Source organism: Schistocerca serialis, chromosome 6 (assembly GCF_023864345.2).
Source record: "Schistocerca serialis cubense isolate TAMUIC-IGC-003099 chromosome 6, iqSchSeri2.2, whole genome shotgun sequence".
In the NCBI taxonomy this organism is placed as follows: domain Eukaryota; kingdom Metazoa; phylum Arthropoda; class Insecta; order Orthoptera; family Acrididae; genus Schistocerca; species Schistocerca serialis.
Window position 1 is genome coordinate 596895351 of NC_064643.1, and position 13306 is coordinate 596908656.

Genomic DNA, 13306 nt, shown 5'->3' on the forward strand with positions numbered 1-13306 from the left:
CCAAAGCTCTTTAAAGAAGGAATGAAATATGAATGACTCACAAGGGAAACTCAAAAAGTAAAATAGTAATTAAATCCATTAAAGAATGGGAGATAATTTCTACATATGCTGATAGAACCCTAATAGAAAAGTGGAAAGATGGTGAGATTAACTTGCATATCAACAGAATATTAAATGCAAGACACTGGGTGTGGGCCAGGGGAGGAGTGTGAGGGGAGTTCAAAAATTGACACAAGAATAGATTACCAACAACTCCGGTGAATATCACACTAGAAGCTATTCATATTGTAAATTAATGACCTTGCAGATAATATTAATTGTAAAATCAAGTTTTTTGCGGGTGATGCAGTTATTTATAATGAAGTACTACGAGAAAGAATTTGCATAAGTATTCAGTCAGATCATAATAAAATTTCAAAGTGGTGCAAAGATTGACAACTTGTTTTAAATGTTCAGAAATGTAAAATTTTGCAGTTTACAGAACAAAAACACACAGAATCCTAGACTATAATATCAATGAGTCATTAATCGGCCAACTCATACAAATACCTGGGTGTAACACTTTGTAGGGATATGAAATGGAACGATCACGTAAGTTCAATTGTGGGTAAAGCAGGTGGTAGACTTTGGTTTATTGGTAGAATACTGGAGAAGTGCACTCAAACTACAAAGGAGATTGCTTACAAACCACTCGTGCAACCGGTTCTAAAATATTGCTCAAGTGTGTATGACCTGTACCAGACAGGACTAACATCAGATTTGAATGTATACAGAGATCGGCAGCATGACTGGTCACTGGTTTGTTTAATCCCTGGGAGTGTCACAGAGATACTGAAGGAACTGAACTGGAAGATGCTTGAAGATAGATGTAAACTATCCCAAGAAAATCTATTAACAAAGTTTCAGGAACCAGCTTTAAGTGATTACTCTAGGAATAGACTACAACCCCCTACGTACTGCTCACATAGGGATACTTACTGCATGTATAGAGGTATTCAAACAATCATTCTTTCTGCACTCCATACATGAATGGAACAGGTAGAAACCCTAATAACTGGTACAATGGGATGTACCCTCTGCCAAGCACCTCACAGTGGTTTACAGAGTATAGATGTAGTTGTAGACCCTGAAAGATACTGGCAAGCAACTGTTAGAAAATTGTTGGCAACTTGAATCTCCAGTAGATGAGTTCTGGCAAGTCCATTTGTGTTTCTTTGCATGTAGCATTTCTTTTTAGTCAGTCTGTTCTGGTGCTTTAAGATTATCAGTCTTGGATAATCACTCTTTTGAAATTTAGAATATAGGCCCATATCATGCCACACCGTCAATGATTGTTAGTTTCTCCATGTCTGGATGATGATGCTGATTTCGAAACTGATGTTTAATTAAGAAAAAGCAACTTCAGTTGCTTTTTTCATAACTTGATCATTTTATGTTACTTCTCCACAGGATAACTTTCAAATGCACTTGGTTGGTTGAGATTGGGGGGGGGGGGGGGGGGGGGAGGACAAAACAGCAAAGTCATCAGTTTAGGGAAGCAAGGGAAAGTATGTCAGCCATGCTCTTTCAAAGGAACCATCCCGGCATTTGCTGAAGTGATTTAGGGAAATCACAGAAAACTTAAATCAGGACAGTCGGACACAGGTTTGAAACGTTGTCCTCCCAAATGTGAGTCCAGTGTGCTAACCACCACATCACCTCGCTTGGTGGATGTGCCTGATAATGGCCTAATACAAAGGCTGAAACAGGTCCTGTGAATTTGTAGGCAGCAGCACTATACATAGCCTTCAAACTGGCATCTGTAACAGAAGAGAGCTGTCATTGTGTTTCTTTTGGTGGAAAACCAGAGCACCACAAATATTCATAGGGCTTGTAGAATGTCTGCGGAGACCTAGTAGTGAAACAAAGCATGGTTAGCCGTTGGGCAAGATGTCTGTCATCACTGTAACAAAGGTAGTGCAAACCTGTCCAATCTCCCACATGCCAGCTGGCCATATACAGTCGTGTTGGAACGTGCAGACATTCTTATTTGAGGTGATCGACGGATCACAGTCAAACAACTTGCTGGACAACTGAATGTGTCTGTTGGTAGTGCTGACGTATTCATCCACCAGTTGGGGCACCCAAGGGTGTGTGCCCACTTGTTTCCTCATCCAGCTTACAGCCCAGATATCACATCTTCCGAATTCCATCATCTGTTTGGCCCAATGAAGGATGCACTCCACAGGAAGCAGTACGCATATGATGGGAGGTTACTGATGCAGCAAGATGTTAGCTCTGACACTGATCAGTCGATTGGTACCATGTAGGCATACATACCAGTAAGGTGACATAATGCAGTCATGTTGAATGGAGATTATGTTGAAAAATAGGATTTTGTAGCAAAATAATAGGGAACAATATGGTGTATTGGAATCATGAATAAAACCAACCTGCTTTCAGAAAAAGTGTTGCATTACTTACTTAATGTCCCTCGTCCAAAACACACAAAATCTTCGAGTGCTAAAAAAACTCAAATTATTTGGGCTCAAGATATTATGTGTGATGGAAGATGAAGTATGCATCCCTCCCCTCCTCCATCTAACCTTTACAATATATGTGTGGATGGATATGTGTGTGTGTGTGCGCGAGTGTATACCCGTCCTTTTTTCCCCCTAAGGTAAGTCTTTCCGCTCCCGGGATTGGAATGACTCCTTACCCTCTCCCTTAAAACCCACATCCTTTCGTCTTTCCCTCTCCTTCCCTCTTTCCTGATTAGGCAACAGTTTGTTGCGAAAGCTTGAATTTTGTGTGTATGTTTGTGTGTCTTTCGACCTGCCAGCGCTTTCGTTTGGTAAGTCACATCATCTTTGTTTTTTGATAAACTTTACAATATTCTCTATTATAAAGTTTCATTTTTCAAACTGTCTTTTCTTCAACAGTGTTTTATTAATTTTTTACATTGACTTGTCACCTACATAAAAGAACTCCGTTGCCATCTCTCTCACTCTCTCTCTCTCTCTCTCTCTCTCTCTTTTGTTCTTTTTATGACTATTAATTTTTTTATTTTAATAAACTGATGTGCATACCTTGTGATGGAGAGTAGGCAACACTAAACAGTTTGTGACCCATATCAGGAGACTGTATTTCATATAAAAAGTATCCAGATGTGATGTTGAAACTGAGAATACGTCCATTTTCACGATCAGCAAGGAAAAGTGTTTCCTTTTCTTCAGCTACCGCAAGTGCGTGGGGCAAACTGAAAGTATATGCTGTCAAGCCTATGCCATCCAAAGAACCTGTAAAATAGTTCATACCGAACATAATATATCCGTTATATTTTTTTCTATGTCAAATGCAAAGAAAAACAAATACAGAAAGTAATACTTATCTATCATTACCTTGCAGTATATTACGGCCCCATTCCATAAGTTTTTGCCCACTGATATCGAATTTAATAATTCGGCTGTTACAATAACCATCAGAAACAAAAAAGTCTCCATTGGACAATATAGCAACATCTGTAGGCTTGCAAAAATGTGTATCATCATTTCCTGGCACAAATTTTGTGCCAAGAATTAAAGCTGGTTTCTTCCATTGATTCCTTTTAAACATAAATACTTGATGCAGAGCTACGTCTGTTACCCATACATTATTTTCAGAATCCACTGTTAGGCCATGTGGAAGATAAAATCTGAAATGAGTAATAACAAAATACATTACAGTACAACTTGTGCATACATGTTATGAACCCTAAATTATTGCCACGTTAGTAACATAAATGTGGGGCTTCTTTCACCTTCAGTATATGTACAACAGTGAACTAATGTGACCAGCCACACAACATGCAGTGCAGCCTTCAAAACTTATATGAATACGGTAGTTGTATTAAGTGACTATACCATCTTATGAACTCCCACAATTGTTTAGTACAAATAGACACGCATGTCTACACTGCACGTAATATATGCCCAATAGATCCATAACACCTCATAGTTGATCAATAAATTTGTACAAAAATATGCCTACTGTCAAACTTTGCAGTACAGTAAATGACATTCTGTCTATTAAAATTGGATTTTATTGCTACTGCACTAGTCATAATAGTACACAGCAAAATTAATAAACAAAAAATAAATTAAGAGTATACCCTACTAATTTTTGAAAAGCCTGGCTGACAAAAAAATTTATGGCACTGATGGGCTGACAGCAGATAATAAACCATCCCCTCCAAAGAGAAAACAAAGTAATGCAAATTAACCAGGAGCTAAAAATGAATTAAAATGATGTATTCAAGTAACAGGGTTGTGATAAAGGGATACTGCACATCAGATACCCAAGTTGGAAATCAATTAAATGTTTTTTCATCTAAAAGGAGGGAGCAACTGTGTATTCTGCCCAGATTCTCCAATGTCTAATTACTTATCTGCTATTACAGTTGCTGCTTGGCTCAGCCGTTTCTTCAATTAATAATGTCCTACTCGGACCATCATTCAAATATATTAGTTTACGTTTCTGAAACAATTTCAATGTGTTGCCATACTTACACTTTCTATCAGAAAGCTCATTACTTTATGATCACATATCAGCCATTATATCATAAATAACTCAGTTTCAAGTCCATACTCAATTGCTACATAGCATTGGCAGATAATACTGCTATCAGGACAACTCAAGCTTACGCCACATGCTGAAATGACAGTCAATTTTAGTACAGTGAGAGAGATGGAAAGCTATGTAAATCACTTGGCACAGTAAAAAAATAGCTTTATTCTTTCCCCAAATCGGTGTTATTTTCTGATGGCTTACTTTTCACTTACTTTTTTACTTTTGTTGTATTTCATTGTTTTCCATTTTTATGTTGACTATGAATATATACCCGTCAATTATATTATATTTATTGACATCACATATCTTGTTTGGCTGTTATTTCACTTAAAGCCTATTGCCAAAAATCAAGTAAAGAACAAATAAATCTGCATGCAACACACCCAAAAAATGTCAAAAGTTTTTCAGAAGAAAGAATTCTTACAACTTCAAGTCTTCAAATTTCTACTTGGGCAGACTTTAACGCAGGGAGTACCATTTGCCTTGACCACCTCAAGTAAGTTTTTGTCCAATAGAGAAATAAAAAAAAAAGTCCATCAAGCAAATGTTGTGTTGCTATCAGGGGAAAACATCAAGATTTTCTTTCTGCTAACTTTGTTTGTTACAAAGACATCAACAGCAGTGTAACTTTTTCAAAGAGCACCCTGTATTTTTTCTTTTTATTTGACAATTCAGGACCTGTTCAAGAATCTATCACACTGTAGCATTCACATAAACATGATGTTATTAAAAATGTAACACAAAATTGACTTTTACTCTATTACCACACAGCGAAGATAAATGAGGTTATGTAATTTGTCCACTTGCTGGAGTTTACAGTAAATAAATTGAAACACAATGAAAATGGACACCAATCATTAATTCACGTGTCTTCGGATGAACGTTTGTGTGATTACAATGCATGCCAAAGAAGATAAAGTAGAAATGCTGCCTATCTATGGAGAATGTAAGTTAGTAGAATGGTAATTGCAATAAGTTGGAAGAGAGGGTTCTTGTCTGGCTATAATTCTCTGTAGAGTTTCTCTGCCTGTGCAGTCTTACACCTATCTTCAAACAATAAGAAAATAAAATTAGATATGATATAATTTTTAATCAAAGATTGCCCTTATGGTACACAACACACTGTTTGAAAGTATTACAGTATTGTGCTACATGTACCAGTATTGTAAATAAGAAAATGTAATTGTTTTGTTTACTGTCAACTCCAGCAAATTGATGAGTTTTCCCAGGAGGTACATGCACTGTGTGCCATGCAGTACAGGAGAGTCAAAGTCAATTTTGTGATACTTTTTAATAAAGTATTGTTTATATAAATGGTTTACCTGCGATGACAAGCCTCTGTAGTGTATATATTATGAAGGGATATAAATCTGTTTGAAATTTAATGAAGTAGCAAGTTTTCATGTAAAGAAATAGAAATCTTCTAGAATATTGCTCAAGTGTGTGTCGGACCCCTACAACTTAGACTAACAGGGGATACTGAACATATACAGAGAAGGGCAGCACGAGAGGTCACAGGTTTCCTTCTTTAGTCCATGGGAGAGTGTCACAGAGATACTGAAAAACTCAACTGGAGGACTCTTGACAATAGATGTAAATTACTGGAGAAAGGCTATTTACAAAGTTTCAAGAATTGTCTTTAAATGATTACTCTAGGAATATACTACAACCCCCTATGGATCACTCACATTGGGGTTTTTAAGGTAAGACTACAATAATTACTACACCCACAGAGGCATTCAAATGATCATTCTTCCTATGCTCCATAAATGAATGGAACAGAAAGAAATCCTAATAACTTGTACAATGGGATGCACCCTCTGCCATGGATCTTACAGTGGTTTGCAGAGTATAGATATAGACGTACAACCTGATGGATCTTTTCAACAAATTTGAAGATTTGTTGGAAGATGAATCTATAAGAGTACTGGCATTGCCGCAGATTAATTTTCAAAATATATCAACGATAAACTCCAGTTTGTGGAAGACAGCAACCTAATAGCCTGACGGTAGCAAGTACCTACATCTTTCCACACTGGCATACTTCTTACACAGCATTCCAGTATCAGGACTGGCACATCTTCGAAGCCACAGATGATTGATAATATTGTCTTCCTGAATAGTAATCTTCTAAATTAGACAGGTAGCTGTACAGCTCTCTTTCTCTGAACTATCAGGATTATTTTTAAAGTTTTCATTACATTGGCTTTTTTTACAACATTTTCAGTAGTATTAAAAGGCAGAAGGAAATATATAACAAACACAGAAATTGATATAGGAAATACTTAACCTAAAATTTATGAGGTTTTCTTGTAACTTTTAAAGACCTTCAAGATATTCTTAGTTTTTCTGCTATTCCCAGCAAGAATTTCAAAATCAGACTTGTAAAATATAATGAAATTAAATAATAATGATCTGCTACACACTTACATAAAATTTTAAAATTGCGTGACAGTAATACTATTCTAGAACCAGCTGTTCCAGTTCATGACAATTGTCACTCTCTGTGAACAATCAAATGGGCTAGCACATTGCGGAGCACTGTCACTTGCTGTGATCAATCAAACTGGCCAGCACAGCAGAATCTTGTGATCTGCCAGTCACACGTTACATGGATGATGACCCCATACTTCAAGAACCCCCACAATATGGGATCTGAACCACTGCAGTGAGTGTCCAGAGCACTCCTGCTTTGTAGGGCACTGTTGGAACACTCTGTTTTGGACTATACAGAATGTTCCAAAGTCTCTGGAGAAAAAAAAAAAAAGAGGCGATAGATAACATCATGAGGAAAAGTTTTTGTCTGAGACAAGATGTTTACTGATGCTTCCCAATGATGCTAAGCATTCTTTAGTATTTACTACCTTGGGATGATGAGATTTCACCAAACTAGCGTGGTGTACTAACCAAGTTTGCAGCATACTACCTACCCCAGTAAACTGATAGTGATTTTCAACAATGAAACCATAAGAATGAGTGCCTCTAAATGGAGAAAGATATTTAGATATTTTAGAAGTGAATCGGGAACTTCAATTTTGCTCAGCCTATCGCCTTTCATACAGATAATAGACAAAACACAGTGCATATGAGTGCCACAGAGTGCCTACAACCAGCCACCTCTCAGGGGCATAACCTTAAATGAAACCTAGTGTCACTAGGAACCCTAAGGAATGATATCTTAATAATAATTAGCTGAGAAACCAGGCATTGCCCTGGTAGTTATTTATTGCTGTGCCCGACACTTCTTGCACGTGGAATTTGTTTTTAACTTATAAAGTTTCTTTGTATGCAACATCTGAAGTAGTATGATTGAGGACATGAATGAAGAGCTTGTTTGCTTCACTACATGGAGACAGCCATGTAGAGCTGGCCGCAAGGAAGCAGCTGAGGCTTAGGTCCACACCTGCATCTGGCCTTGTGCTTTATTTATGATCATGGCACAACGTAAGCTCACTGTAAACTGTAGACATTTAAAGCAAAATGGTACGCTGTTAGGAATAAGAGGGATTCAGAGCATAAAACCTTGCTCACCTGTGTGGGCTTTCTAGCGAAATTTCCACTTTTACTGGGTGGTTCTTTCCATGTTTTTGAGCTTGCAAAGTTTAATTCTTAAATGCATTGCATATTTCTGTATTTGAGAGGCATAGTAATGCATTTTATAACAGCAATGTGAACATTCATGCAGTTGTCATTTGTTTATTGTTTTGGATGGGGAGTAACTATTTATCACATCCAGTCAGCCTTAAGCCTTTGAGGATGAAGTCAGCCTTAAGCCTTTGAGGATGAAGTCAGCCGTAAGCCTTTGAGGATGAAGTCAGCCTTAAGCCTTTGAGGATGAAGTCAGCCTTAAGCCTTTGAGGATGAAGTCAGCCTTAAGCCTTTGAGGATGAAGCACCTGGAAGCTAGCAAGTAGCATATTTAGCTCCCCGTTTGTGTTTTCAGTTTAATTCTTAAATTCTTTGCGTGTTTTTGTGCACCTGCAAAGTTTAATTCTTAATTTCATTGCATATTTTTGTATTTGAGAGGTAAAGTAACTTTTTTTTGTAACAGTAGCATGTACTTTCACACAGACGTCGTCTGTTTGTTTGTTTCTGGACAGCCAGTAACCACAAAAGACCACAGCTGAATCAGCTGCCAGCCTTCATCGGTGAAGCACCGGGTGGCTAGTGAGTCACATATTTAGCTTTTGCTATTTTATTTCATAGTTTAGTTTTCATGTGGATAGGATGTGGGTGTGGTCGTGTGCAGTTCGTGAACAGCTGAAGACACTCAAGGCCACAGTCAGTCATCTGCAGGCTAATGCCTTGGGCTGTGGAGGCATGAAAGAAACTGACGCATCACATGGGACACTTTAGGTGTTGCTCGTTTCACCCACAGGCTCTGCTCTCGAAGCATCCTCCTGCATTCCCCACATGGCACATATGAGCTCACGAGAGGGTGATTGGTAGCTTGTTACGTGGTTGTTTCACTCACAACAGAGTGTCAATGTGAAGGCTGGCTGTCTGGCCTCACCCATTCACCCTGTGAGTGGACAGTGGGCACTACTTCAGCAGGACCCGAGCAGGCACACGCGTGGACAGGGGGGTTTATTTGGGAGCTCTCATGTTAGGCGTTTTATGGAGCACCTTAGGGGAATAACGTCCAGGGCCAGAAAAAATTCCAATGTGCACTCGGTGTGTCTGCTGGGAGGGCTTCATCAGAAATATGTAGGAGGCTATGCCTGTGGCTATAGTGTGCAATAGACAGCAAGTTATTGCTCATACCAGCATCAATTATGTCTGTTGCTTGGGTTCTGAGGACATCTGCAGTTCTTATGGGCAGCTGCGGGACTGGTGAAGACTGCTGGCCTCGTTCACAGAGTGCAAGCAGAGCTCACAATTTGCAGTACCGCAGGATCCACTAGGTCGTAAAAGAAGACACTGAAGCAATACAGAGGCGGGCAGCTAGATTTGTTACTGGTAGTAGGTTCAATCAGCACACAAGTGTCAGAGAGCGTGCTTCATGAACTCACATGGGAATCTCTGGAGGGAAGACAATGCTCTTTCTGCAAGGTACTATTCTGCAAACTTTGAGATCTGGTAGTTGAGGCCATCTGCAGAACGATTAGATTGCTGCCAGAATACATTTCGCGTAAGGACCACGAAGACAAGATGTGAAAAATTAGGGCTTGTATATAGACTTATAGTTAGTCACTTTCCCTCAGTCTATTTGCAAGTGGAACAGGAGAGGAAACGACTAGTAGTGGTATAAGGTACCCTCCACCATGTATCGTATGGTACTTTGCAGAGTATATGTGTAGATGTTATAATTAAAGTGTAGGTACTCACAGTGGTCCAGCGTCGGCTTTAATTATCGTATGATGGCGAAACTTGGTAGATATCTTAATGCGGAACTGATTAACACTGGAAAAAAATTAGTTTCAATTTTGGCCACCAGGTGCAAATCTGGCTCTGTACAGCATCTTGTCGATGTTTTCAGTGCTCCTATTGAAAAACGTGTGTAAGTGGCAGTTAATAATAAAATCAACATTAGGTATATCTCACTTGTTTGACCTTTTCTGCCCAAGTCCTGTCCTTAATCAGTTACATATGAAAACATTTCTATGCATTTGCAGTGCCTGATTTGCATGTGGTAGCAAAAATTGGAACTTCATTTTCCCCCCACTGTATACTGGTTTCACATTAACGCATTAGAATGTTTACCATGTTTTACTGGCATAAAATAATTACAGCCCAAACTAGACCATTGTTAGTAGCACCACTTTAATTACAACCACCCAGTGTGATGTTACACCAGAGAGGGGTAACTTTGAGCCTCTCTGATTGTCAGTTTCTGAGGAGCGAGATAATGCATGATGCTCTCAATCAGAGTTACATCGTGCCTCGTTTTCAGATGGAATTTCCAAAGAGAGAGTTAAAAGCCTGATGTTCTCAAGCCACATAAAGTCTCACCTCACAATCTTCATTGAAGTCTTGAGACTGCATAGTCTTGTCTTTTTAGCCATTCTGGTATATTCAGAAAGATTTGACTATTTTATAGGCATTTTTATTTACAAACAAAACAAAATCAAAATGTAATGACTAGCCATCCAAATCACGAAGCAGACTTACTAATTTCATTTTTCCTAGCAACAAATACAAATAAAACCTATCAAAAGAAGCAAAGCAATGTTATTAAGTTTGTAATGCACAAAGCAAAATCATTAAATCCATTTATTCTAGGCAAATCATTGAATCCATTTATCCTAGGCAAATCATTAAATCCATTTATCCTAGGCAAATCATTAAATCCATTTATCCTAGGCAAATAAATTTGCTGTTAGTTTTTATGTAAAGCTAAGATTGCGACATTTAATTCTGTCACCAACATAAACTTCTGAAAATACATTTGTCACTGAGTTAAAATAAACTAATAGAGCCATCTCCTGGCTCTTTGGTGTACTGAGCCATGATGATTAAACACACAAACTACTAAGCTGCGTTAGTGATTTTAGATAAAACTTTAAATTGTGATTTTTTTTCTCCATGTTCCGATTTTGGTGAAATAGAACCCATATGTTGCCCCAAGCTACACACAAATTGAATGTGTAAACTCCATGAACATTTTTCTACTTGTTTTGGTGGTTATCATGTTCAAACAGACAGACATGGCAATTTTAAAGTTTTATTATTAGTATAGGTAGGTTATAATTATGATTTTACGCACTATTACTACCACACATTCAGGACTTATACCACTATATACATTTGACTGTGCTGTGCCCTGGAGGACAATACATATGTTGAAAATATCTCCAAGGGCTAACTATGACAATGTTTTCTTCTTCCCAGTTTTACACACTTTTAAATGTGCATTCTGTGTCCATCCTGAAAGCAGTTATCTTCCATCTGAGTAATTCCTGTTTGTCTTGCAGTAACAGCGCTCAATTACACAATTTCAAAAAGCAATCACAACATGATAAGGAAGCTCTTTTAGGGCAAGTCTTTTTTTCAAATTTTTATTCCATAATCTTACTCCTGTTTGTTAATTATACAGGGTGATTCACGAAAATATGCAAATATTTTAATGTGTTATCCTACAAGTAAAACTAAAGAAAAAAGTTCACATAAGCATATGTCCACTAATTTTTAGTTATGGAGTTATGGCTAATAAAAGATTTTGCCTGAAATTGAGCGACTTCGCTAATATGAAGCCATCGCAAAACTGTATGAGGTAAAGTAAAGCTTGATTTCCATTTATTTTGTTGCTATTGATCTGCTGAATCTACTAAAACATGTCCCAGATGTGTATCTGCAATAGTTTTCCAGAACATCCAGAGAAGCAAAGACGTAATTTCATAAAGTTTGTAATTTATTAACTACTTGGACCAATTTGTTTCTTAAATTCCACACAATTGCACAAAGTTTTCGATAGAAGTTGTAGAGAATTTAATTTTGGAAAAATAATGCTAATAACATTAATTGAAACTGTATGAATGTGTCAGATAATCTCATGCTAAAAGCTTAGTGTTAAGGAAGTTGTACAGTGTACATACAACTTCACAATACATTCACTCGTTTCCAGGTTAGGAAACAACTGAAACAACTCACTAATGATTGCCAAAAATGACAAATGTTTCTACATTCTTAATGGAAAGTAAACAAATTTATTTGTATAACAACCTTTGCTTATCTGGAAGTTGCTAAATTTCAGTCAAAATCTTTTATTAGCCGTAGCTCTGTAACTAAACGTTTGTGGACCTATGTGTGCATGAACTTTTTTCTTTAGTTTTACTTGTAGAAAAACATATTAAAATATTTGCATATCTTCGTGAATCACCCTGTATATGCCATAAATAATGTTAAGTTTAAATTCAGTGACTCTATCAAAGTATGTGTTAAGTATATTTTAAAAGTACACAATGCTTGTTATGGTGAGAAGAGTAAATTGTTAACATAATTTAGCATTATGGTAACTGATGTAAGTATGATAACCTATGTGATAATCAATTAGCAATATGTAATATGTGATGACGTGTGTAACAGCTTCATAAGACTTTCCATAGCAGCATAAATGAAAAATTCACAAAGTCAGCTTCAGTAATCATGACAGTACATTATTATTTGCTGACTGTATCACGAATACGCGTAAACTTTATTATTTGTTGCTGCGGACAGCATTTCTCATATTCACACAGATGTCTATCTATAGTAATTTTCTAATCACTCAAAATACGCTGAAGTGCCAGAGAACTTGGTATGGGCATGCGTATTCAAATACAGAGACATGTAAACAGGCAGAATACGGTGCTGTGGTCGGAAACGCCTATATAAGACAACAAGAGTCTGGCGCGGTCGCTAGATCAGTTACTGCTGTTACAATGGCAGGTTATCAAGATTTAAGTGAGTATAAATGTCGTGTTATAGTTGGCACACAAGTGACGGGACACAGCATCTCTGAGGTAGCAATGAAATGGGGATTTTCCCATCCTACCATTTCAAGAGTGTACCATAAATATCAGGAATCTGGTAAGACATTAAATCTTCGACAGTGTTGTGGCTGGAAACGGAAAAAGATCCTGTAAGAACGGGACCAATGATGACTGAAGAGAATTGTTCAACATGACAGGAGTGTAACCCTTCCGCAAACTGCTGCAGATTTCAGTGCTGGGCCATCAACAAGTGTCAATGTGTGACCCATTCAATGAAACATCATAATCGATATGGACTTTCGGAACCGA

General features: G+C 37.6%; 1 protein-coding gene across 4 annotated transcripts in view; it reads right to left on the reverse strand.

Annotated features, from left to right (window-relative positions):
• Nucleotides 1–13306, reverse strand: part of LOC126484373 (peptidyl-alpha-hydroxyglycine alpha-amidating lyase 1-like) — a 95586-nt gene that overhangs the window by 40315 nt on the left and 41965 nt on the right. For all 4 annotated transcript variants that reach the window (XM_050107851.1, XM_050107850.1, XM_050107849.1 and 1 more), the window contains exons 5-6: nt 3381–3673; nt 3069–3278 (exon numbers count right to left, since the gene is read on the reverse strand). In XM_050107851.1, the coding sequence (XP_049963808.1) occupies nt 3069–3278; nt 3381–3673 (503 nt within the window). The remainder of the gene's footprint in view (nt 1–3068; nt 3279–3380; nt 3674–13306) is intronic.